The sequence below is a fragment of the Schistocerca nitens genome, chromosome 5 (assembly GCF_023898315.1).
Source record: "Schistocerca nitens isolate TAMUIC-IGC-003100 chromosome 5, iqSchNite1.1, whole genome shotgun sequence".
NCBI classification, from domain to species: Eukaryota; Metazoa; Arthropoda; class Insecta; order Orthoptera; family Acrididae; genus Schistocerca; species Schistocerca nitens.
In genome coordinates this window covers 845535553-845562546 of record NC_064618.1, presented here as the reverse complement: position 1 = coordinate 845562546, position 26994 = coordinate 845535553, and the positions used below count along the sequence as shown (strand labels likewise).

The following is a 26994-nucleotide window of genomic DNA, read 5'->3' as shown; positions in this document are numbered from 1 at the left end:
CTGCAAATCGTTTATTTAATGCCGCATTATATATCACAGAGAGATGAACGACCTTACGAACAGACGGTGACGGTACACCGCACCCTGCGCGGTAACGAGTAACCAAATGTTCCACAAGTTTGTAATTCCCGCGCTGCCGCGCCGATTACGCTGCCATCTTTAGCAGAGAACTGCGCGAGAGCAGCTGCCAGCGGCCTCATGCGGTTGTTTCAGTCAGAGAGCGGCAGTCGGTTCGTGAATATGGCAGGTGGAGGATGTCTGTGTAGAGTATTCTCACTGTTCGTTCTAGTGTGGATGTTTTCTGTCAATGGAATGTTTATTCGTCGTCAGTGCAGTCACGTACACCCAAAGGAAGATGACGTGAGTACTATGTTTCACTTTCATTTCTGCTCCGTTAACCTTGTATGTGATCAAAACAATGGATCTGACAGCTCATGTACACAACTAACGCCGGGCCTGAATCCGTTATCAGTACGTATTTGCTGAAGCAACGTAAACATTGTGCAAGCTGTGTTCGTCACACGTCATTTATATGTTGTGAAAGTAATGTGCCTATCGTAAAAGCAGTTTTAACGTCCCGCGCCGGTTGCCAGTATGTAAACACAAAGAATTATTGCAGTTCTCACCTACCTGTCAATAGCACTCGGGAATAACCCCAAGACAATCATTGTGATAGGTACCGGAGAGAGCTATTGGAAACCACTTTTGATATAAACCGACAAGAATAATTTATTCTCTTGACCGTAATTCTCGGTCTATGTCTAAATGAAACTGTGATGAACTATAGCTCAAACTGAGACAGGACAGTGTTAAATTCACAGAAACTAGGCCTTTTATATAAATGTAAAACATCCGACAGCAAAAGCGGCTTGTAAACATTCAGTAAATAACTTAATGCCGAGAAAGCTGAAGTAACATGTAAAAATTACACACACATTTTGTTCATTGTCGCGTTTCTCTAGCAAAGTATCAACTTATGTAGTTCTGAATTAATTAATTAATTAATAAGTCCAACCAATGCCACGAGCAATTTGGTTCTCACATTTTGATAGCATTAGGTTATTCCGTATAGGTGATTTGATTAGAAAATAGCTTTGAAGAATTACACTCGTTGCCAAATACCAATACGTAACAGTTCTTTGAATATTGTGGTTAAGCTAATTTGGTTTTGCCCTGCACTATTGTATTTGGAAATCAAGATTTCCCGCTCTACTACTTTCACTTGTTCTCGTCCACGGCGTTCTGATCCAGCGGTCTCCCTCCCTGCTCAGTGATTCATTTGCTGTACAGCCATAGAGTACTACTTTCTGTGCAACATGAATGAACGCGTTGCCGCTTTGCTTCGCTAACACGGAGGTAGCTAAAGATTGAGATTTTTGTACAAAAAAAAAACTCACTGTCAGTATTTATGCAACTTACAACCTAACAGTTTTGTTGCTGTCGAATTGGGCGCGCAGTCTATGCTGCTTTAATTTTACCATTATTGAACAATTGAATTCGTTCTCAATAGGCCTTTTTTACCCTCATAGAACGAAATTGCAGAACAGTCTAAAATAATCAACTACGTAAGACTTCTGGTGAAAGCTGCACCTATACTGCTGTTTTGCATCGTCGCTTGTTGCAGCATTATACTTGAAGTAACCCAGCTGATGGGTGAGTGTGCACGTGTTACTGAATATTGCGCAGACAAATTTCATAGCTGCTAGTTGCAAGAGATGGAATATTTCGCTGCCTTTACTTATGGTGATGGCGGAAATGTATACTACTGCGTTCTTGCGTGCCGTAATTAATAGCAGTTGAATTTTTTTCCCCTTAATATCAAGGCCCATTTTCTTGCTACATAACAAGAAAAATATTGATTTATTGGGGGTAAGACCTCTACGAGCCTTAATGTACATATGCATCTGACATCTACGTGTGATGGAGCGTATCTAGTGTCCCAATATTATCGTTCCTACGTTGTTTATGATGGGTGGAAAATACGGCTGCTTAGACATTTCAGTATGAACTTAAATTTTTCCAGTCCTCTTCTTCAATGATAGCTGTTTCAGACCTTTTTTCGTTATACGTAATACCTTTCTTATAGAGATTCCACAACGGTTTAACAACTGACACTGTAATGCTATCTGGAACGATAGTCTGATCGAACAGATTTTGTTTGAGCGCCATCATTTTCTTGAACCTCACCAGAACTGATCATGGACGCAAATTTTTGAAGTTGCCTTCTTAACTTGATTTCACCTTTCCATGATTCTACCACTGAAGGTGCTTTCCTGTACTAGATTTAACCCTAGAAGTGTACATCGGTATCGTCCTGACCCTGGAATTTGTTTGTTACTGCACACACAGACCGCTGCCACCAATGTAAATTCACATTTGACAAACATTTTACGAAGGGTCACTGTGCCCCGGAGTACACATCGTAATAACTATTCTGTCGCCGAGTGTAAATGAAAATGGCACGTTGGGATGGCAGTTCACTAACGAAAGATGTTACACGGGAAACAGTGTTAGAACAACAGAATCATGAAAGTGACTTTCGTGATGGTAGTCATCCTTAAGCTGATGCTCGTGCAACAGTTATGGACAGTGTCGAAACTGATCAATCTGTCGAATTTGACAGCAATGAAGAAAGTATGGTCATTGTTAGAACACAGCTGTCCCTAACGGAAGAGGCCTACCAGTTGCCTACATCATAATAGTTCATATTCCAAGAGTGTGGCAATAATGGATGAATAAGTGAGAACACCTCAAAATATTCGTCTAATATGTGCGTTTTATTAAATGAACATTAGCAGCCGTATCCAATTTAACCCTCAAACGAAACCGTGACATCTGTATACCATATATAGTGTTATGGGGCCCAAAAGTATACCACTTTATTTTAGCTATGAAAAGTAATTTATTTTACTTTCATCAGAGCTACTATTTATTCATAAATTTCATATCTGCATATGTTACAATACAAAAACGCCAGTTGAACAAAAAACTCAAAATAAATCACAAGGAAAAAAAAAAGTTTATTAAACCCTGCATAGCACTGAAGTGAAATGAAACATAAAAATTCAAACTAGTGTATTGTATTAGAAATAACGTATAGAGAGCAAAAAATTGGCGGCATGTAATGAACATCACATATGAATTGAGTAAAAAATTTTCGCAGTTGTTCAATATTCACGTATGTAGTTCTCTCAGCACCCTTTACGCATGATTTAACAAGAGGTTTGGTAAACCAAACGACTGCAGCAAGTACAGTCCTGCTTTTCTTTTCTAGCTGGCACGGGGAGACTGAGCACATGGTTTCCTCCTTGAATCCAGAGTGGGTCTTTGTGATTTTGGGAGAGATTTCTTCAAAAATCAATGATCGGTCTCGCGCTGAAATGGGGTTCAGTAAGCTGCGTGGCCAGTGTTGCGATGAAGTCAAATCGGAAAATAAGTGTGTACTTGAGTGAATCCCGTTTAAACCAGAATAGGAAAAAATAGCAAGAGGCTGTCCGCATGTTCATGTGCTTGTGCTTTAGCTAGCACACTTCTGCTCAAGAGGGTCTACTCAAGTTCTGTGTTATTGTGATAGTAAATAAATGCTGTTGTTCCTTTTTCGGAACCTCTGTTATTTGAATGACGCGTACTTAAGATCGAAGTTACAGGTTTTCCTTTTTTAAGGACATAAGAAATCAATGTTGAACTTTCTTCAACGATCTTAGATTGCTGGAATTTAGGCGAATGAGAGCACGAGACCATAGTAACAATGAAATGAAAACATCAAATAAGCGTTAAAATAAAAATTTTAGTTAAGTAAATTTTGACCACATGGAAAACGAACACTTACGGTGTCCTGGCATCAATAATGACACCACCCAAACTTTACAGCTAAGCACTGAGAAAACGAATTGACAATGCTGCTAGTTTGTCTGCAGGTTAGTTATCAGCTGGTGGGAAGTTACAGTGTTGCCAACAGTGCATAACTTTTTCCAACTAGATTGAGAGCAAAAAAGACAAAAAATGCCTTAAAAGAGCTAGATTCTAAATTTTTATTCAGGCATATAGAAATGACAGTGAAACGCCACTCAAGAGACTACATAATAACATATTTTTTACTAAACGTATCTAAAATTGGATAAGAACGTCGTCTTCATCATTATCGCCATCGTCCTCATGGGAAAGAGAAGCCCTGCAGTAGAAGTTGGTCCCGATTTATATGCTAGTTTTGCCCCAATTGTTTTGAGAACTGACTCAGGAAATATGTAATTATGGCAGCACCAATTCTTTCTGCGAAGACCTGCACGAATTCCTAATATGGCGTTTACCATATCTGTACCATTCGCTTCCTTATCTTCTTTTTGATGAGATTTAACTGGCTGAATATTTTTACCTCGCCGTTGGACCAGAGAAGAAGTACGAGCCAGAGCCTAGATAATGCAAGTTCTTTAAAAGGATTTTCACCCTGGCGTCATGGTAACTGTAAACCTCACACAAGAAATCGACAGAGTTGTTAACGTTATCCCATTGGACGATGGTCATTTTTTTTTTTTTTTTTTTTTTTTGCAACTGTAATTCAGTTATTGTAATTGTATCATTATCCAAGTGAGAGCTTTCTAACAGGAGAATTAAGGGTTCTTTTCGCCTTTGAAACTGCAAGAAAAGCTAATTTCCTCAGTACTTCAATATTATCAGGCAATCTTTGCTGTAATTGTTTAAGTGAAGAAACAAATGTTACACATCTTTCTATAATATTGTTTTTTCACCTTCGGTTATTTTGTTTCTAATTTCTATTTTTTTTTCAAACAAGTATCAAAGATACGATTTTGGATGTAGGTGATTTTCGAAATCATTGTCAAGATATTTTCTCTGAACTGGATAGGTGGAAATGACAACTTGCTTATGAAGAGATGGAATAAGAATTACCAGGTCATCTAATAACTTGCATGGGTCCACACCATTTGACTCGAATTCCTTATTGACTGTCTGAAGACTTGAAAGGATGGGTTTCGAAAATAGCAAGTATAGTAAATTAAGTTCGTCACTGAACATCGAATACAGCAGTCCAACTGTGCAGTATGTTTCGCTATGCCTAACAATTTCAATCCTGGAGATACTAATAGGTATCAGATAGATTATATAATGGTAAGACAGATTTAGGAACCAGGTTTTAAATTGTAAGACATTTCCAGGGGCAGATGTGGATTCTGACCACAATCTATTGGTTATGAACTGCAGATTGAAACTGAAGAAACTGCAAAAAGGTGGGAATTTAAGGAGATGGGACCTGGATAAACTGAAAGAACCAGAGGTTGTACAGAGTTTCAGGGAGAGCATAAGGGAACAATTGACAGGAATGGGGGAAAGAAATACAGTAGAAGAAGAATGGGTAGCTCTGAGGGATGAAGTAGTGAAGGCAGCAGAGGATCAAGTAGGTAAAAAGACGAGGGCTAATAGAAATCCTTGGGTAACAGAAGAAATATTGAATTTAATTGATGAAAGGAGAAAATATAAAAATGCAGTAAATGAAGCAGGCAAAAGGGAATACAAACGTCTCAAAAATGAGATCGACAGAAAGTGCAAAATGGCTAAGCAGGGATGGCTAGAGGACAAATGTAAGGATGTAGAGGCTTGTCTCACTAGGGGTAAGATAGATACTGCCTACAGGAAAATTAAAGAGACCTTAGGAGAGAAGAGAACCACTTGTATGAATATCAAGAGCTCAGATGGCAACCCAGTTCTAAGCAAAGAAGGGAAGGCAGAAAGGTGGAAGGAGTATATAGAGGGTTTATACAAGGGCGAAGTACTTGAGGACAATATTATGGAAATGGAAAAGGATGTAGATGAAGATGAAATGGGAGATAAGATACTGGGTGAAGAGTTTGACAGAGCACTGAAAGACCTGAGTCGAAACAAGGCCCCGGGAGTAGACAACATTCCATTAGAACTACTAATGGCCTTGGGAGAGCCAGTCATGACAAAACTCTACAATCTGGTGAGCAAGATGTATGAGACAGGCGAAATACCCACAGACTTCAAGAAGAATATAATAATTCCAATACCAAAGAAAGCAGGTGTTGACAGATGTGAAAACTACCGAACTATCAGTTTAATAAGTCACAGCTGCAAAATACTAACGCGAATTCTTTACAGACGAATGGAAAAACTGGTAGAAGCGGACCTCGGGGATGATCAGTTTGGATTCCGTAGAAATGTTGGAACACGTGAGGCAATACTAACCTTACGACTTATGTTAGAAGAAAGATTAAGAAAAGGCAAACCTACGTTTCTAGCATTTGTAGACTTAGAGAAAGCTTTTGACAACGTTAACTGGAATACTCTCTTTCAAATTCTGAAGGTGGCAGGGATAAAATACAGGGAGCGAAAGGCTATTTACAATTTGTACAGAAACCAGATGGCAGTTATAAGAGTCGAGGGGCATGAAAGGGAAGCAGTGGTTGGGAAAGGAGTGAGACAGGGTTGTAGCCTCTCCCCGATGTTATTCAATCTGTATATTGAGCAAGCAGTAAAGGAAACAAAAGAAAAATTCGGAGTAGGTATTAAAATTCATGGAGAAGAAGTAAAAACTTTGAGGTTCGCCTATGACATTGTAATTCTGTCAGAGACAGCAAAGGACTTGGAAGAGCAGTTGAACGGAATGGACAGTGTCTTGAAAGGAGGATATAAGATGAACATCAACAAAAGCAAAACGAGGATAATGGAATGTAGTCAAATTAAATCGGGTGACGCTGAGGGGATTAGATTAGGAAGTGAGACACTTAAAGTAGGAAAGGAGTTTTGCTATTTAGGGAGTAAAATAACTGATGATGGTCGAAGTAGAGAGGATATAAAATGTAGACTGGCAATGGCAAGGAAATCGTTTCTGAAGAAGAGAAATTTGTTAACATCGAGTATAGATTTAAGTGTCAGGAAGTCGTTTCTGAAAGTATTTGTATGGAGTGTAGCCATGTATGGAAGTGAAACATGGACGATAACCAGTTTGGACAAGAAGAGAATAGCTTTCGAAATGTGGTGCTACAGAAGAATGCTGAAGATAAGGTGGGTAGATCACGTAACTAATGAGGAGGTATTGAATAGGATTGGGGAGAAGAGAAGTTTGTGGCACAACTTGACTAGAAGAAGGGATCGGTTGGTAGGACATGTTTTGAGGCATCAAGGGATCACAAATTTAGCATTGGAGGGCAGCGTGGAGGGTAAAAATCGTAGAGGGAGACCAAGAGATGAATACACTAAGCAGATTCAGAAGGATGTAGGTTGTAGTAGGTACTGGGAGATGAAGAAGCTTGCACAGGATAGAGTAGCATGGAGAGCTGCATCAAACCAGTCTCAGGACTGAAGACTACAACAACAACAACAATTTCAAAATTAGTTTTTAACTCGAGCTGTTTCTCAATTATTCTACATATTTTCAGTGGCTCCTCCTCGTCATTTAGGACTGAGAAAATTTGGCGGTAAAAGAGCTGTCATGAAGAAGATCGAGAAAACCAGTTGTAAGTTTCCGTAAACAAAAAGTCCAAATTTCTTGGAAGACATTCTGCAGTTGCTGCCAACTGAATGGAATGAGAGACACACCTTATAAGTACCAAATGCGGAATCTCCCTTTTAAGTATTTTATACACTCCGTTATTAATACCGACCATCACACTAGCATTATCTGTTCCTATTCCCTGCAATTTCTTTAAATCCAAATTAAATTCTTTCAACGCCTCTTTAATAGCTGATACAATAGACTCATCACTGCATTTTTCACGTTGGACGAGTGTAAGAAATGTCGAAACAGTCTTGTGAGATGTTTTACTATGATAACTTATAGCAATTGCTAGAAGTGAAGTTACACGATCGGTTGATTCGCCAATTAAAATACTGCACATACCATCATCACTTCTCAAATCGTTCGCAAAATAGGACCCAAGAACGTTGTTAATAGCACTACACTTTGTACGATGTAACTTAATCTGGCTCGTAATAACTGTCTTTGAACCTGTTTTTACATATTTCTCCTAAGTGACCACACGACATTATAGCACAATGTGCGGACACAGAGAGAGCGAGTGACCCTGCAGCTTCGTAACGTCGTACGGAATCCTGAACAGGTTTAAAATTAATTTTTGCCTGTCTTTGGGAGGAAGAGGAAGAAACTGCAGATTTGTGTTTTTTTTGTTTCTGCGTGATTTTCTACATCCGCTAACCGAGCTTTTACAGTACAGTGACACACTTTACAGAATGCCTTTGTGTTATCTCCTACAGCTTATGATAACCATTGGACAAATTTCGGATTTTTAACCATTCCCTAAACTTTATCCATTTTAACAGAACTTTAATCAATCACTATGACGAGAACAACAAGCACCAAACACAGGCACCTCTGACACGAACTCGACAATAACTGAATAATAACAAGCAGTTTGCGCTGCGTTAAGTTGCTCGGTCCTCAACAGTGGGAATATGTTATAGAAATATTATACCGTATTGTAGTTAGTTAAATGACCATTTCAATTTTTCATACATTTAAAATAATTTTACAAAATAAGAGAGTTCCGTTCTTCTTGCACTCGCTATTTACGTTGTTGAGTACCAGTAGCAATTGAGCTTAGGTTCGTTCGAAGAGCTGCCAGGAAGCTACTTGAAGTACCAGCAAACAGGCGCTACTGCGCATGTGCGTCACCGTTTTCCAGAGCCCGTGCATGGTGTCTGGGCTCTTCAAACGCATTTTACTGATCTACTTTCACCGAACGGTGAACAGCTGAACTTCTATAGGTGATTTTATAAGAATAAATAAAAATAAGAACAAATAAAGTGCTTACCTTAGGATTATCGAAGATCGACAAACATTGAACTAATGCGATCGGCTATTGAAAGACAATCGAAAAACGCGGCCAAGTACCCGCACTACAAGCCACTTCACTGTGCGCATGCGCGAAACTGGCAACTTTACAGCGCCAGAAAAATTTCCTTAGGTAAAATCTGGCTACTTGTTGCTACTTGCTAGTCGCTCTTCAAACAGCTGGCGCCCCACTTCAAGTAGCCAGATTTGTGACTAGAAGCGCTTCGAATGCGACTTCCGCTCTGCGCATGCGCTGTAGCCAGTTAGCAGCCTAACGAACAAACGTTTTATGTTTAACAGATTTTATAGTATAAGCAGTTGCAAAATTGCCAACACCTAGCGAACTACTTTGAAACGCTGCTAAGCTGCAAAAGACCTGATGAAACCTTGACATCTGAGATGCCTAAGAATAAGCTACCAGACTCTGAACCACCTAATAAAGAAGAAATTAAAGAGATCTTGAAAGGATTGAAAAACAATAAAGCATCTGGTAAAGATTCGTTAGTAGCGGAGCTACTGAAATATGCAGGAGAAAACTTAATAAATAATTTCGAGGCGCTGTTTGAAGAGATTTGGAATACAGAGAAGATTCCGGAGGAATGGAAGACAGCATTGATTCATCCGTTACATAAGAAGGGTGCCAAGACAAATGCAAATAACTACAGAGGTATCTCATTGTTATCAGTGGCCTATAAGATCCTATCCAAGGCACTACAAAACAGGATTGAAAATCAAGTAGAGAAAGAACTGGGTGAATATCAGGCTGGGTTTAGAAAAGGAAGATCATGCAGTGAACAGATTTTCAGTCTACTCTCCATAATACAACTTCGAGCACGCACATCGAAAAATCTAGTAATTACATTCATAGACTTCAAAAAAGCATATGATTCTATTGATAGACCAACCCTGATTAACACATTAGAAGAATTTGGGATTGATGATAAAAGCAGAAGTCTAATCCAGGAAACCCTTACGGGAACAAAATCGCAAGTGAAGTTTTTGGGTAGATTGTCACAACCGTTTGTAATTGGAACAGGTGTTAGACAAGGGGATGGGCTCTCCCCACTGTTGTTTAACATTGTCCTTGAAAAAGTGGTCAGGGAATGGAGAAAGAAGATGGCAGAAGCTGGAGTGAAAAATGGGATAACGTTAGGAAGAAATAAAACAAAAATTGAATGTCTGGCATTTGCTGATGACATGGCAATATTGGCAGATGACATCGAAACAGCAAAGATTCAGATAGAAATGCTGCATGAGATCGCTGAGAAGACAGGTCTACAAATCGTATGAAAAGACAGAACTGATGATACAGGACAAAACAGACCCAACACAGACATTGCAAACTAAATATGGAATAATTAAGAGAGTTCATAAATTTAAGTATCTAGGGGAATGGATTACACCGACAGGGTTACCAAATGTTTCACTACAGGAAAGAGCAATAAAGATGGAAACGGCGTACCAGCTATGCCGAAATGTATACAATAAAAAGTCGATCTCCATCAATGCCAAGCTCAGGCACTACAATGCGGTAATAAAACCAGGAAGTTTGTATGCGATTGAATGCATCCCACTGAACAGAAAACGTCTGTTGGAGAAATTGGAAATAAAAGAGAGAAAAATACTGAGAAAGATCTTAGGACCTAAAAAGGATGGACAAGATTATAAATTGCGATCCAATAAAGAGTTATACGAGAAAATTGAAAAACTGACAACATCCTTTAAAAAGAGAAGACTGAGTTTCTATGGGTATGTCAAAAGAATGGCACCAGAAAGAACGGCAAAGAAAATCCTGGAATACATGGAAAGCAGAAAGACACAAATTAACTGGCTGAAAGAAGTAAAAGAAGACATTGCAGAAATGAACATTATACCAGAGACAGTTTACAACAGAATGGAATATAGGAATGCCATCAACAAAATACAGGGATTCAAAGACCGAACGCAATCAAAGAAGACGGGAACAACCTGGTCGCAAGAACGTAAAGAAGCCCACTCAGAAAAAATGAAGAAGTACTGGGAAGAACGCAAGAAAAAGCACAAGAAATGACTGATGCTTAGCGTAGTCCAAAGTTGACTGTAACGAATAATAATAATAATAAGCAGTTGCAAGAAAGTAATTCCTTCTGTAACCTGTTGAGCATACTGAAATGAACTAGAATGAACAAAATAAACTTTTCGGAGAATGTAATATTAAAAACACTAGAATTCAACTAGATAATATATTAAAAAGACTGAATTTCCCCCTGGCAACCAGATCTTAAATTTTACAAACAGATGGCCTTTCATAAAAACTAGATCCAGTTGGAAAACAACTAAATTGGCAACAATGGCAAAGTACGTGGGACCGCCAACCATAGAATGACCAAAAGAGGAAATGCAGCGATGTACAGTTTCACTGGTATGCAAAAGGACTTCACAACTCCATTTGAGGGTTAAACTGCAAATTGTTTTTAGAACCAGGAGCGAATTGAATAAATTCATCTGTGTGCTTTGACAGTTTAGTTTCGGGGGTTTCTGAGTTAATTTAATAACTAATAGACACAGTTCCCGCGTTTCCGCTTGCGTCGGAAAGTAAACCGAATTTCTGACGTATTAGAAGTTCCAAATCAGGAGCGAATTATTTAGTCTCACCAGAGTTCTTCGGTAGTCGGTTTTTGAATCTTCGCGTATTAATCTAATTTATTAGATACAGTATTTGCGTTTCTGTCGGTGTCAGTGTCGAAAGTCCATTTTTATGGATAGTGAAGCTTTCCGCGGTCTTTAGCACGGATAGGGACTGTGATTGTTGTGTGTGGATGCGATTCGAGCTCTAGGTTGTGATGGCTTCGGTTACACAACTTGAAGCTGCATGGGATGGACATCACTGTTGTGGGACGGCCGTGGGGATCCAACGGACGTCCATCACATCCAAGTCCTCCAATCTGTCCTCGCCTGTGGCGATCACAGTTACTGCTGAGGTTGACCCCTCTCACATGATCGAGTGGGGGGGGGGGGGTCACCTCGTGGCGTGGTTGGAGGCGAAAGACTTCCCTGGGGAAGGCGTCCCCAGTTAGATTCCAGGTGCTGTCTATGGCTGACACTGTCGCTCAGCCAGATGCAGTAATCTGTCCTGTTTCATAGGAAACCTCTCAGCCTCCAAGATCCGGGCAATCGCAGAGGGTGGGATTGTTGGTAGTTGGTAACTCCAATGTTAGGCGCGTTATGGTGCCCCTTAGGCAGATGGCTGCAATGAAGGGGAAGAAAGCCAATGTGAACTCTGTGTGCATACCGGGTGGAGTCATTCCAGACGTGGAATGGGTCCTTCCGGATGCCATGAAGAGCACAGGGTGCAGCCAACTGCAGGTGGTGGCTCATGTCGGTACCAAGATTTTGTCATTTTGGATTGGAAGAGATGCTCCCTGGTTTCGAGCAGCTAACAGAAGTGGTAAAGGCTACCAGTCTTGCTTGCGAGACGAAAGCAGAGCTCACCATTTGCAGCATAGTCGACAAGACCAATTGCGGACCTTGGGTACAGAGCCGAGTGGAGGGTCTAAATCAGAGGCTCAGACGGTTCTGCGACTTGCACGGTAGGGTGCTTGGGTTTCGGGTTCTGCTGAAATAGGTCAGGAGCCCACTACACGCAGGATGCGGCTACACGGGTAGCAGGTGCTATGTGGCGTGAAATGGGCAATTTTTTTGGTTAGTGTCTCGGTAAAACACAAAAAGGGTGCAGGCCGAACACAAGAACAACGTAGATACAGGAACCATCGGTATAACAGTTGCAAAATGTCGTAGCTGTGTTGCGAAAGTACAAGAGCTCCAAGCGCTAATAGAAAGCACTGATGCTCAAATCGTTATAGACGCTGGGAACTGGCCAAAGCCGGAGACAAGTTTAGCCGAAATTTTTGCGAAAGGATAGGCTACATGCAGTTGTATGTTCTCGCCCCTAATGGCGTCTTTGAAACAAAATCAGCTCAGTATATGAAAACTGCAAATTATCCAGTAATAATTACGGGATGCCTTTCCCTACACTACTGAATGGAAAACACAAGTTTACACATTTATGGAATTAATTATTATCATAAGAACGCTTTTTCTTACAATATTAGTAACAAAAACATACCATTCTCATCACGAATGGTCAACGGCGTCCTTCTACAATCACGAACAAAACGAAGAGTAGTTAGTTTTTTCTCTTTCTTCCTCGCTAGAGGACTGTCTATTCATTTTTATCTTTGTTCACAGATTATCCTTGAAATACATAGTTTTCATATTAATAGAAATTTTCATTGTTCTTTTTCTATATTTTACAATATTTCACTGCAATAATCACAACACGTCGTCTTACGACTTTTAGCAATACTTTCGTTATTACGGTTGTTTTTATATCGTCGCATTAGTTTCGTAAATTTCCACAATAACGTCGTGGGGATGGCACAAACAGATGTGATTTCTGGCGTTTCCCAAGGTAGTGTTATAGTAGGCTCTTTGCTGTTCCTTTGTATATAAACGATTTAAGACACAATCTGAGCAGCCGTCTTAGGTTGTTTGCAGATAATGCTGACGTTTATCGACTCATAAAGTCATCAGAAGATCAAAACAGACTGCAAAAAGATATCTGTATGGCGCTAAAATTGGCAATTGACCTTAAATAATGAAAAGTGAGGTCATCCACATGAGTGCTAAAAGGAACCTATTTGGGAAAGGTTAACCAAAGACTGCATTTTATTGGAAGGATACTTAGAAAAGGTAACAGAGCTACTAGACACTGCGCTTGTCCGTCCTCTTTTGGAGTGTTGCTACACGGTGTGGGATCCTTACCAGATATGATTGACGGAGTACGTCGAGAAAGTTCAAAGGAGGGCAGCACGTTTTGTATAATTGTGAAATATGGGAGAGAGTGACACAAAATTTGGGGTGGACATCGTTAAAACAAAGGCGTTTTTAGTTACGGCAGAATCTTCTCACGAAATTTCAATCACCAATTTTCTCCTTCGAATGCCAAAATATTTTGTTGACACCAACTTACATAGGGAGAAACTATCATCATAATAAAATAAGGGCAATCAGAGTTCTCATGGGAAGATATAGGTGTTCGTTTTTTTCCGCGCGCTCTACGTGATTGGCACAATAGAGAATTATTGTGAAGGTGGTTGGGTGAACCATCTGCTAGGCACTTAAAAGTGATTTGCAGAGTATCCATGTGGATGTAGATCCGGTTCACTTTTAAGATACCTCACTGAAAAGCTTCCATTTCAGTTTTTTCGTAGTCTCGAATTTTGGAGGTATTAATACTGATCGAAGCAGTACATGACAGAGGTGAAATAAAACGCGTTCAGTATATGAGAGTCCAATTTCATTACAAAATGTCCTATATTCAGGCAACTTCTCCAGCAAATAATTAAGGGTCACTGCGAGCGTGGAATACAGTTCATGGGACAATTTCAGAGGTGTACGCTATGATAGTGCCGTCGCGCGACCGTTATTTCCGATTCCCGGCCTCTCGCGCGGCCGTCTGTTTTACATTCTTCTCGTTGTTTATTATGCAATTCGCTTTCTTTCTACAATTTTGTGTTAAGCGTTTTCGTTCGTTTGCTGACTCGTTTAAAAGCTGTGTCAACGCGTATTAACAATAGTGGAACGATTTTGTAATTCCATTCTTGATTGTCATTCTAGTTTAAAACTTTGTTCATTGTTTTGCAAAACTGCTGAGTGTTAAACGTGCCCCGCTTGTGAATTATTTCTAAACGTTTAGACAAAATGAGCAGTTTAAGTGACAGTGACATAGATACTTCGTCTAGAAGTGGTGGAATACCTTCTAAAAAAAAAGCCAAAAGGCTTACTAAATACAATCCGAACTAGAAAAACGGTTATGCAATAAATATTTCTCGTGAGCTTTTGGGGGGGTGGGGGGGGTGTTCTGATGTAAAGCAACGCCCATTTACTAAATCTCACGTGACTTGTTAAAGATAGAGCGTCAAGTACCTTATCCAAATATTTCTCGAAAGCCTGAATCATACCTCGGATTCTGACAAGATTACTGCTGGACAACTCGCATCTTATCACACGGTAAAGCATTCTCGTAGTTACAACAGTATAGTTAGTTCACACGAATTATTACCATATATCTGCAGTGATTCAAAAGTCGCTCAAAATGTTAGCTGCGCAAGGAAAAAGCGGAAGCTATTGTATGCGAAGTAATGGTCGAAGAATATTTTAAAGACCATCCAAAAAACTCTATACTTTTCTGTAGTGACAGCAACTAATAAAAATAGAAAATGTTTCCCTAATTTGCTTATTCTTGTTTGATAATGATACTGGGGTTGTAAACAGTCTATTGGAATATACAGAATGTATCAGTGAATGTGCTTATCAAGTTTCGAAGACACATTGAAGAACAGATTTTCCTGTAAAGTTCCTGCATTCGCGGCCGACAACACTAATGTAAATTTCAGCAGAAACCATTCCATTTATACACTTCTTTTGAGTGAAAAAGATATATTGTCAAAGGCCGATTGCCCCGTCCATATTCTCAACAGTGCTGCAAAATACAGTAATGATACACTGGAAGAGGGTGTAGAAAGCTTGATACCGAAAATACGGAGTCTTTTTAGTAGATCTGCGAAACTTAAGAGCGGACTTGCAACTCCAGTTTGGAACGAATGAGATGCAATGGGAAGAAATAATAAGATGCCACGAGATTTTTATCTCTTGGTCCTGCTGTCAAAATAATATTAACAATTTGGCCTGCACGAAAACCTCATTTTTTCTGGAATTCCGCGACGAATGTTCTCGTCACTCAAGAAAGGTAATCACATGTTGTAAAGAAGGGAGGAGGAGGAGAGAAAAAACTTTCGCGTCTTTGTCGTTTTGCCTAACGGTATGTTATGGGTAGAACGGACAAGGAAGATGATAGGATCACATTCTCTATCAGTTGCTGAAATGGACGGGATTCGCAAAACGATTGAGCAAAGAATAAAAGTAAGACAAGAGAAACACTGGGTGAATTAAGCACTAACGCAAGGATCGGTCAACTGAACATGGACTCCTACACGAAGACTTTTAAATAATTAAGAGGCCTGGACATAGCACAGTCTTTTGATGACAAAAAAAAGGTAAGATTGAGAAATTGAAGAAAATGATGGGTTTTCCAAGAATGGAACCGCGAATATTTTTCACGTCTTATCGTTTAGTATCCCTAGCTCCAACTGCTTCGTGGGAAGGGTTTTTTTCACAGATTGGATTAAAATGGACTGATGTACGAAATAAATGTACCCAGAATTTGATAAAGTGAATTAACGATCATTTCCAATTACGTTTAAAACTGCATTCATTGTTTTAATATGTAAAATCAAACGAAAGCATGTTAAGCCTTACAAATTCGTCATTAAAATTTATAGTGAATACCAATAAATCACAGAAAAATTTACTTTTCATTTGTCTCGAGTAAAAGAGTGAAACGCCTTTTTTTGTTGCCCAACTGAACACTTCTCTTAAAAGGTTACAAAAATCTGGCAACGCCTGTGTTTAAGCTCCCGAGTATGTCATTTAGTCATAGAGTGAATGAATTCATACATAATTACGCTTATGCTTGTTTGTCGCTAAATCCTCAGTTCCCGTCCCGTAGCCGACCGGGTATTCCGAAAGTAACTGACCGCTGTTTCAACTTGACACCGATGTAAACCCGCCAGTGATTCTTGGGCGAGTAAAGCAAGCAGACCTTCGGTGTTCGTGTTTTGGAACTCGTGCAATGTCATCCAGAGGAAGTTGTTTGCTCGTAAAGAAAACTCGTCAGTTCTATGTCTAGTGAAAGTAGATAACAACATTTTTTTAAGACTGAATATGGGATAAAGTCACAGGAGAGTATAAAACCCGATTCCGCCTCACAACAATCGACATTCGCCTCACAACAATCGACATTAACGCCACTGCCCTACTAAGATACATTGTGAAAGGCTGATTGCCCCGTCCATAGTAGTACTCGGCTACCTCCGTTTACGCGAAAATTACATTTTTTTTTGCTGCTTTGGCCATAACTCTGTTGAGTCGTCACGACGGAGGACACGTATTCCTTGATCCACAGTGTGTCCCAGAAATAGTGCGACAAAAACAGGGAAGGTGTCTTGAGGAACACACTGAGAATAGAAACCCGTCATCCAACGACGCTACAGAATTCACAGGTCTCCTTAAAGACTGTCTTCCGTTGTAGAGAACTGTGTGAAAGTGAAAACTGGAGAAACATAAGAGAAAAGGAGTTTCCCGAAATAAACCACTGCAAAAAGTTTATATATTAAGCCAATATAAGGCGCAAAAACAGTGCTAAAATATTCGAAGGACATATTTTTTCCCTGAAGAGTTCCTGTAGGTGAAAGGGGGGGATTGCGATTTATCGCATGCACAAAAATGTAGTCTGACGCAGGATAGCAAGAAAGGATGGTCGTTTAGGATGATGACTGAGTGGGCAGAAAAAATAAGCAGCAAGGAATAGCGCAGATTTTTTCGCAGTCTAAGAACTACAAAACTAATTAGTTTTTAATAAAAGGAATCGTGGTTCGCAGTGGGCTGTGGTGCAAACGATGTTTATTTAAATCGTGCAATTAGCAAATTTCGACTGTAAGTCATTTTCAAGCAGATGTGTGATATTACGTATCACACACTGTAATATCAAATAATTTAACATTACAGATAGAAAGACTTCATGTTCCATCATTGCATTGGTAATAGATCGACATCACAAACGTTACAACCTCTCATGCCATATACGTACCAGTCAGGGAAATCGGAGCTCATTACGAATTTTTACCGACCATCACTCCTCTCACGTACCACTCGTGAATGGAACAGAGAAGAGTGAGGAAGGGGGGGGGGGGGGGGAAGATGGTGGTGCCAGAAGTACCCTCCGCCACGCACCATCTGACTGCGTGAGTACAAATGTAGATCCACAAATCTTTTGCAGTTTAAAATCCGGTTTCGAAATCTGTCTTACCATTATACGACCTGAAACCTTCCGGTACAGTAGCTGTTCCTAAACGAGCGTTACAATTTAAAATCACGCCGAATGTGAAATCGAATCTGCAATACCGTTTATAGGGGTAAAAAAACCTTACAGCTACTGACATTCGTCGCGAAATTTGTGCCGCTTACGGGCCGAATGAAAGGACTGAAGGTGTCGTGCGATAGTGGCGTCACTTAAAAGCGTTTGAGACCGAACGGTCACTGCAATGACTGAAGTGATCGCCCGTCTCTAGTCAGCGACGAGAAGATCGTGAAAGCTGGCCTTTCGTCTACCTCAGCTGTCTCACAACATCGTCTTGCACAGGATAAACTATACTGGCTACTAACGCTTTGAATCTGATGAGGAGCTTCAAATGTTGTCACAAGCTGGTCACAATCTCAGACAGCATAATTTTATGCACAGGGAATTTTTCAACTCATCGAAACATAAAGACTAGATAAATGAAGTACAGAAAGCAATGCTAGTAGAGAAAACTACACAAAATCCCGAGATGTAATTTACAGTGGTGTCCTTGCGACCTTTAGATATGTTAACTACTCGGTGGAAATGAATGACTATGAGGGATTGTGTTGCTGATGTCTCGCAGTCATGCACAGAAGGCGTGACTATAGAGCGAAATGGGGCTGGCCCCGCAACACGAGGCAGTTGAAGGAAAGGGAAAAGACAGTGTCTGTCAGTCCGGGAGCAATGACGGTGCAGTGCACAGTGGTGGTGGTCTTCCGTTACAACATGGCCCGGAGACAAGATCTGGGTGACTTCACACGGGGAAGAATCATCTGGAAAGTGGAAGGAGGACTAAGCGTGACGAGTGTAGCTCTGGAGTTTGGTATTGCTCGCAGCATTGTTTCACCTACCCCCATGAACCATGGACCTTGCCGTTGGTGGGGAGGCTTGCGTGCCTCAGCGATACAGATGGCCCTACCGTAGGTGCAACCACAACGGAGGGGTATTCAGAGGCCAGACAAACGTGTGGTTCCTGAAGAGGGGCAGCAGCCTTTTCAGTAGTTGCAGGGGCAAGAGTCTGGATGATTGACTGATCTGGCCTTGTTAACACTAACCAAAACGGCCTTGCTGTGCTGGTACTGCGAACGGCTGAAAGCAAGGGGAAACTACAGCCGTAATTTTTTCCGGGGGCATGCAGCTTTACTGTATGGTTAAATGATGATGGCGTCCTCTTGGGTAAAATATTCCGGAGGTAAAGTAGTCTCCCATTCGGATCTCCGGGCGGGGACTACTCCAGAGGACGTCGTTATCAGGAGAAGAAAAACTAGCGTTCTACGGATCGGAGCGTGGAATGTCAGAACCCTTAATCGGGCAGGTAGGTTAGAAAATTTAAAAAGGGAAATGGATAGGTTAAAGTTAGATATAGTGGGAATTAGTGAAGTTCGGTGGCAGGAGGAACAAGACTTTTGGTCAAGTGAATACAGGTTTATAAATACAAAATCAAATAGCGGTAATGCAGGAGTAGGTTTAATTATGAATAAAAAGAATAGGAGTGCGGGTTAGCTACTACAAACAGCATAGTGAACGCATTATTGTGGCCAAGATAGACACGAAGCCCACACCTACTACAGTAGTACAAGTTTATATGCCAACTATCTCTGCAGATGATGAAGAAATTGATGACATGTATGATGAGATAAAAGAAATTATTCAGGTAGTGAAGGGAGACGAAAATTTAATAGTAATGGGTGACTGGAATTCGAGAGTAGGAAAAGGGAGAGAAGGAAACATAGTGGGTGAATATGGATTGGGGGAGAGAAATGAAAGAGGAAGCCGCCTGGTAGAATTTTGCACAGAGCATAACTTAATCATAGCCAACACTTTGTTCAAGAATCATAAAAGAAGGTTGTATACATGGAAGAATCCTGGAGATACTATAAGGTATCACATAGATTATATAATGGTAAGACAGATTTAGGAACCAGGTTTTAAATTGTAAGACATTTCCAGGGGCAGATGTCGACTCTGACCTCAATCTATTGGTTATGAACTGTAGATTAAAACTGAAGAAACTGCGAAAAGTGGGAATTTAAGGAGATGGGACCTGGATAAACTTAAAGAACCAGAGGTTGTACAGAGTTTCAGAGAGAGCATAAGGGAACAATTGACAGGAATGGGGGAAAGAAATACAGTAGAAGAAGAATGGGTAGCTCTGAGGGATGAAGTAGTGAAGGCAGCAGACGATCAAGTAGATAAAAAGGCGAGGGCTAATAGAAATCCTTGGGTAACAGAAGAAATATTGAATTTAATTGATGAAAGGAGAGAATATAAAAATGCAGTAAATAAAGCAGGCAAAACGGAATACAAACGTCTCAAAAATGAGATCGAAAGGAAGTGCAAAATGGCTAATCAGGGATGGCTAGAGGTCAAATGTAAGGATGTAGAGGCTTATCTCACTAGGGGTAAGATAGATTCTGCCTACAGGAAAATTAAAGAGACCTTTGGAGAAAAGAGAGCCACTTGTATGAATATCAAGAGCTCAGATGGAAAGCCAGTTATAAGCAAAGAAGGGAAAACAGAAAGGTGGAAGGAGTATATAGAGGGTCTATACAAGGGCGATGTACTTGAGGACAATATTATGAAAATGGAAGAGGATGTAGATGAAGCCGAAATGGGAGATAAGTTACTGCGTGAAGAGTTTGACAGAGCACTGAAAGACCTGAGTCGAAACAAGGCCCCGGGAGTAGACAACATTCCATTGGAACTACTGACGGCCTTGGGAGAGCCAGTCATGACTAAACTCTACCATCTGGTGAGCAAGATGTATGAGACAGGCGAAATACCCTCAGACTTCATGAAGAATGTAATAATTCCAATCCCAAAGAAAGCAGGTGTTGACAGATGTGAAAATTACCGAACTGTCAGTTTAATAAGTCACAGCTGCAAAATACTAACACTAATTCTTAACAGACGAATGGAAAAACTGGTAGAAGCCGACCTGGGCAAAGATCAGTTTGGATTCCGCAGAAATGTTGGAACACGTGAGGCAATACTGACCATACGACTTATCTTAGGAAATAGATTAAGGAAAGGCAAACCTACGTTTCTAGCATTTGTAGACTCAGAGAAAGCTTTTGACAATGGTGACTGGAATACTCTCTTTCAAATTCTAAAGGTGGCAGGGGTAAAATACAGGGAGCGAAAGGCTATTTATAACTTGTACACAAACCAGATGACAGTTATAAGAGTCGAGGGGTATGAAAGGGAAGCAGTGGTTGCGGATGGAGTGAGAGAGGGTTGTAGCTTCTCCCCGATGTTATTCAATCTGTATATTGAGCAAGCAGTAAAGGAAACAAAAGAAAAATTCGGAGTAGGTATTAAAATCCATGGAGAAGAAATAAAAACTTTGAGGATAAAGTAGGTAAAAAGACGAGGGCTAGTAGAAATCCTTGCTGTCAGAGACAGTAAAGGACTTGGAAGAGCAGTTGAACGGAATGGACAGTGTCTTGAAAGGAGGATATAAGATGAACATCAACAAAAGCAAAACGAGGATAATGGAATGTAGTCGAATTAAGATGGGTGATGCTCTGGGATTAGATTAGGAAATGAGACAGTTAAAGTAGTAAGGGAGTTTTCCTATTTGGGGAGCAAAATAACTGATGATGGTCGAAGTAGAGAGGATATAAAATGTAGACAGGCAATGGCAAGGAAAGCGTTTCTGAAGAAGAGAAATTTGTTAACATCGATTATAAATTTAAGTGTCAGGAAGCCGTTTCTGAAAGTATTTGTAATGAGAGTAGCCATGTATGGAAGTAAAACATGGACGATAAATGGTTTGGACAAGAACAGAATAGAAGCTTTCGAAATGTGGTGCTACAGAAGAATGCTGAAGATTAGATGGGTAGATCACATAACTAATGAGGAGGTATTGAATAGAATTGGGGAGAAGAGGAGTTTGTGGCACAACTTGGCAAGAAGAAGGGACCGGTTGGCAGGACATGTTCTGAGGCATCAAGGGATCTCCAATTTAGTATTGGAGGGCAGCGTGGAGGGTACAAGTCGTAGAGGGAGACCAAGAGATGAATACACTAAGCAGATTCAGAAGGATATAGGTTGCAGTAAGTACTGGGAGATGAAGCTTGCACAGGATAGAGTAGCATGGAGAGCTGCATCAAACCAGTCGCAGGACTGAAAACAACAACAACATTGTTTCACGTGCGTGATCAGCGTTCCGAATTACAGGCACTGCTGACAGGAGAAGAGGAAGTGGTCGACCACGGTCAACTACAGCTGCATTATGTAACAGGCTAGAAGGGACCTATTTGGACAGCGGCTCCAGTTGCAACCAGAAGGCACGCAATCTTAGGCTCCGCATTGGTACGACGACTGCACGCGGGTGGTCTCTCTTCCCGACGACTTCAGTACGTTGTATTCCGTTGACACACAGACATCGGCGGCAGCGTTTGCGATAGTACCAAAAGCATAGCGACTGGATAACAAGGAAGTGGGGTCTCGTGCTGTTCTCGGATGAAAGGCACATACAGTCTGAATAATGATTCTGGACGTACCCTCATATGGCGATAGGTGGGAGCACCTAACGCACCAAGGAACATCGTTGAAGACGATCGTTTTGATGGTCCTGCTGTTATGGTGTGGGGAGGCATAATGTTGCGTGGGCTTACTGACCCCCAGATCTTTAAACATGTTACACTCACTGATCAGTGTTATTGTGAAACTGTACTACCATTCCATGAGCGTCTTTTCAGGGTCGCATCCCTACTTGACATCGTTTCATGGATGACAGTGCGCGACCGCATCGAACTGCGCGGGTAGAGGCGCTGTTGGACTTGTGGCGAATCGACCGGCTTGCCCGTTCTCTCGACTTTCACCATCGATCACGTGAGAGATCGTTGGAGGGACGTAATACAGCAAATCCACGAGTACCAACGACCGCGCTGGTGGAGGAATGGAACGCCTTACCGCAAGAACTCGTTACCAACTGTGTGGCTAGCATGGGAGGACGTTGCAGAGCATACACTGCCGTCCGTGGTCTATTAACAACCATGTCCCGCCTTTTGTAATATCCATGGGACCATCAAAAATCGCTGTGACATCAGTGTAATTACTGAAACTTCCTGGCAGATTAAAACTGTGTGCCGGGCCGAGACTCGAACTCGGGACCTTTGCCTTTCGCGGGCAAGTACTCTACCAACTGAGTACCCAAGCTCCTCTCACGCCCCGTCCTCGCCAAAAATGGCTCTGGGCACTATGGGACTTAACTGCTGAGGTCATCAGTCCCCTAGAACTTAGAACTACTTAAACCTAACTAACCTAAGGACATCACACACATCCATGCCCGAGGCAGGATTCGAACCTGCGACCGTAGCGGTCGCGCGGTTCCAGATTGTAGCGCCTAGAACCGCTCGGCCACACCGGCAGGCCCCCGTCCTCACAGCTTTGCTTACAGGAATAACATTTTTATTTAAAAACAGTTAGTCTCCTGGCAACGGCCTTGCCGCAGTGGCTACACCGGTTCCCGTCAGATCACCGAAGTTAAGCGCTGGCAGGAGTGGTCGGCCCTTGGATGGGTGTTGCCAGTTTTCGGGGTGCACTCAGCCTCGTGATGCCAATTGAGGAACTACTCGACCGATTAGTAGCGGCTTCGGTCAAGAATATCGTCGTAACGACCACACGCCCCTCCTATCCGCATCCTCCACGAGGATGACACGGCGGTCGGATGGTCTCGGTAGGCCACTCGTGGCCTGAAGACGGAGTGCTTTTATTCCTGTTAGTCTCATTGCGTAGCTATTTCTTTCGGTTACCTTTCTGTACTGTACTGTAGCAGTTCTGTCTATGTATGCCACAAGTTTCATCGAGTTGTTACCAGGTAGTTACACATCATGTGAAAGTTACTTTGGTCCTTGAGTTTTGCCCACCGTTCGATTTAGTGACCGTATTGCAGCGCGGCGGTGGCGATAAGTTGACGAGATTCACTAAGAGTTGTGGAAGTTCGCACATTCGTAACAAAATGTTCTCATCTCCCATCGACGAGACGTTACACGTTGCGTAGTAGGTCGAAAACAGCGGTACTTACGAGCGATGTTGACAAATCGTATGTGGATGCTGATTCAGATTTCATTATCGACGTCTAAACACTGGTGGCTGATGATAATCTACCCCAAAAAATCTGTATTAGATGATGAATGTATAGAATGCCTCATACAAATACGTATATCATGACATTTATTAATCCATAAATACAGCAACAGCTAACATTACGTATCCCACAACTTTTTGTCTACAGACTGCGAAAACACTTCGGAGAGAAGTGTCCTCTTAGTCTGTTTCGTAGTTGCACATGCTGCTTTTTAGGAACAATGTTTCAGCAGCTGGCCATGTGACTACACAGCTGAAATACTTCAGTTCAGCTTTTCGTAGCTTTGGATAGTACCGATGACATCATTCCATGCTTGTAATGGATATTGTTTAAGGTATAAAATGCTGTTTTTTCAGATAATAACCGAGCTTCGATATTACAGCCGTTTCTGTTCGAGTTTGCAAATTAGTATTCTGTTGTATTTTGTCCGCGCCGATAGCTGAGTCGTCAGCGCGACTGTCACGCAAGGGGCCCGGGTTCGATTCCCGGCTGGGTCGGAGCTTTTTCTCCGCTCAGGGACTGGGTGTTGTGTTGTCCTTATTTCATAATCAGTGGAAGGCAACGGGGAACCACCACTGAAATGACTCCCCTAGACGCTCATGCGGTGGACCTCTCTGACGAGGCTTCCGCCATGACAAGACCTGCCGTAAGACAGAACACAAAAGAAGTAGTTATATTTTATAATGATCACTCTATAAATTAAATTTTCTTCGTCTGTCTGGCCCTAACATATCAACTTGTTGCCACACTGTCACCGCGAAAGCATGAACTGGATGAAGAATGAAAGGCATTAGTTCACACTTAGCTACTACAATAGAAGCCAGTGTTCCTCCTCCATCACTCCATGAGATCATGTGACAAGTAGCAATTGGGTTGCAATGTTGTCGTTACGAGACATGTTCACAATGAGATTTGTTTAAATGGCGAAAAAGTTATTGGCTGTAGTAACTAAGTATCTTCTATCTCTGGCCCACATCGTAGGTCGATATTTTGTCTTCAATATCGATGGTTCTAAGGTTTCAATATCGATATTGAAATACGGTTGTTTATACTCAAACATCAGTATTTTGTAAATACCGATAATCGTTGAACATCTTTCATTCTTAGTCATCAGATGTGTGACAATTGTCGATTCGTTTAAACAGCGCGGCGGTTTTTCTGTTGGCATCGATCTTGTTATTATTTGCGAATAAGCCCATTAGGACTAGACCTAGATAGAGTTCTTTGACGTGAGAATTTGCTTTCGTTTCTACCCCTATTTCATTCCCTCCCTGTGCGCTTCCTTTCTCTCTTCTGACCATGTTGTTGCAGTCTTTTACGGTTTTTCCTCTTGTTCAAAATGCCAATTGCTAATATTGGACATCTAGATTTTTACGGTTTTGGAAATCGGTTGATGTAGTTACTGCCAAATTCAGGTCAGTTTTGATCTCGCGAATCAATTTCATCGTGTTCGTTTTGGGTTTACTCCTTCTGTCAAAGACATGACCATGTCTGGCTTAATTCTTTTAATGTTTATATATAATCGTAACCTGTGTTTTCTATCACCATGGACGTGTGTGTATTGTTTAATTTCTTGTTTGCCTCTGAGTCGATTGTTCGTCTATAAGTTTTGGGCCTATAATTTTTCTTACGATTTTGCGTTCCTTTTACTCAGTAGTTTTTTTTTTACCTTCAAAATAATTGCTTCTGGCGCATAGACGCATTCCGGTTTGAAGCTCCATTGTAATGTCTCGGACCTGTGTGCACATGGAGATACACTTCCTGTTGTGGATGTTTTAGGTAAATCGGCATGCAGTTTGCATCTTCTGAAATTTAATTTCGTTTGCTTTTGTTGACATTCAGTTTTCCTGGATGGTTCTCCGAGATGTTTAACGTGTGGGAAGTCTTGATCGAGTCATCTTTCATCTCCATGAATTCTGATGCTTGTGTGTTGCAGGTCATGTAGTCTGCCTTTTCAAAAGATATCTGGAGACAGACTAATTTTTTTTTTCAATTTCTTTCAAGAGTTCTGCCACGGGTCGTAACCCATCTGAAATGTAACGTCCACTGTTCAAAATGCCGTCAATGCGAACAAGTCGCGAGTTAAGATTACAAAACGATTCCTTATTATTTAAGAGCTCTGTTGACGGCGATGAAACGGGGCGGGTGCTGGGAACGCTCCGCTGCCCCTTCACCTGTTGTGGTGGCGGTCGCGTGCCCGCCTCACGTGACCGCCGCCCACGCCTGTGACATTTGCCGGCCGACAGACCGGCTCGGCTGGCTGGTGCTGCCCGCTTCCGTTGGATCCTTAGGCGCCGCGAAATGCGCCGGCTCCTCTGTGCCGCGCTGACGCAGCGCTGGAACTGTTCTGACCTGACAAGGGAACCTCCCCATCGCACCCCCCTCAGATTTAGTTATAAATTGACACAGTGGATAGGCCTTGAAAAACTGAACACAGATCAATCGAGAAAACAGGAAGAAGTTGTGTGGAACTATGAAAAAATAAGCAAAATATACAAACTGAGTAGTCCATGAGCAAGATAAGCAACATCAAAGACGATGTTTGCTTATGAGCGCAGTGGTCCCGTGGTTAGTGTGCAACTGCGAAATGAGACGTCCTTGGTTCGAACCCCCCCCCTCAAGTGAAAATTTTACTTTCTTTATTTTCGCAAAGTTACGATCCGTCCGTTCATTCATTGACGTCTCTGTTCACTGTAATAAGTTTAGTGTCTGTGTTTTGCGACCGCACCGCAAAACCGTGCGATTAGTAGACGAAAGGACGTGCCTCTCCAATGGGAACCGAAAACATTTGATCGCAAGGTCATAGGTCAACCGATTCCTCCACAGGAAAACACGTCTGATATATTCTATACGACACTGGTGACGGCATGTGCGTCACATGACAGGAATATGTTGTCGACCCAACTAACTTGTACACTTGGCGAATGGGTAAAAAGATTCTTCTACCTTGCCCGATTTAGGTTTTCTTGTGGATGTGATAATCACTCCCAAAAAAGTTATGAAAACATAAGAGTTTGTCACATAAACTGCAACAAATGAATGCAACAGTTTCACAATCGCACAGTTTTCCCT

The 26994-nt window shown here is 41.4% G+C and overlaps 1 protein-coding gene across 1 annotated transcript in view; it reads left to right on the top strand.

The window, feature by feature from the left end:
- The first annotated feature begins 232 nt into the window (after positions 1–232).
- The window catches only part of LOC126260152 (leishmanolysin-like peptidase), a 613327-nt gene continuing 586565 nt past the window's right edge, over positions 233–26994 (top strand). The window contains exon 1 of the mRNA XM_049957411.1: positions 233–360. Within this exon, the coding sequence (XP_049813368.1) occupies positions 241–360 (120 nt within the window). The 5' untranslated portion in view covers positions 233–240. The remainder of the gene's footprint in view (positions 361–26994) is intronic.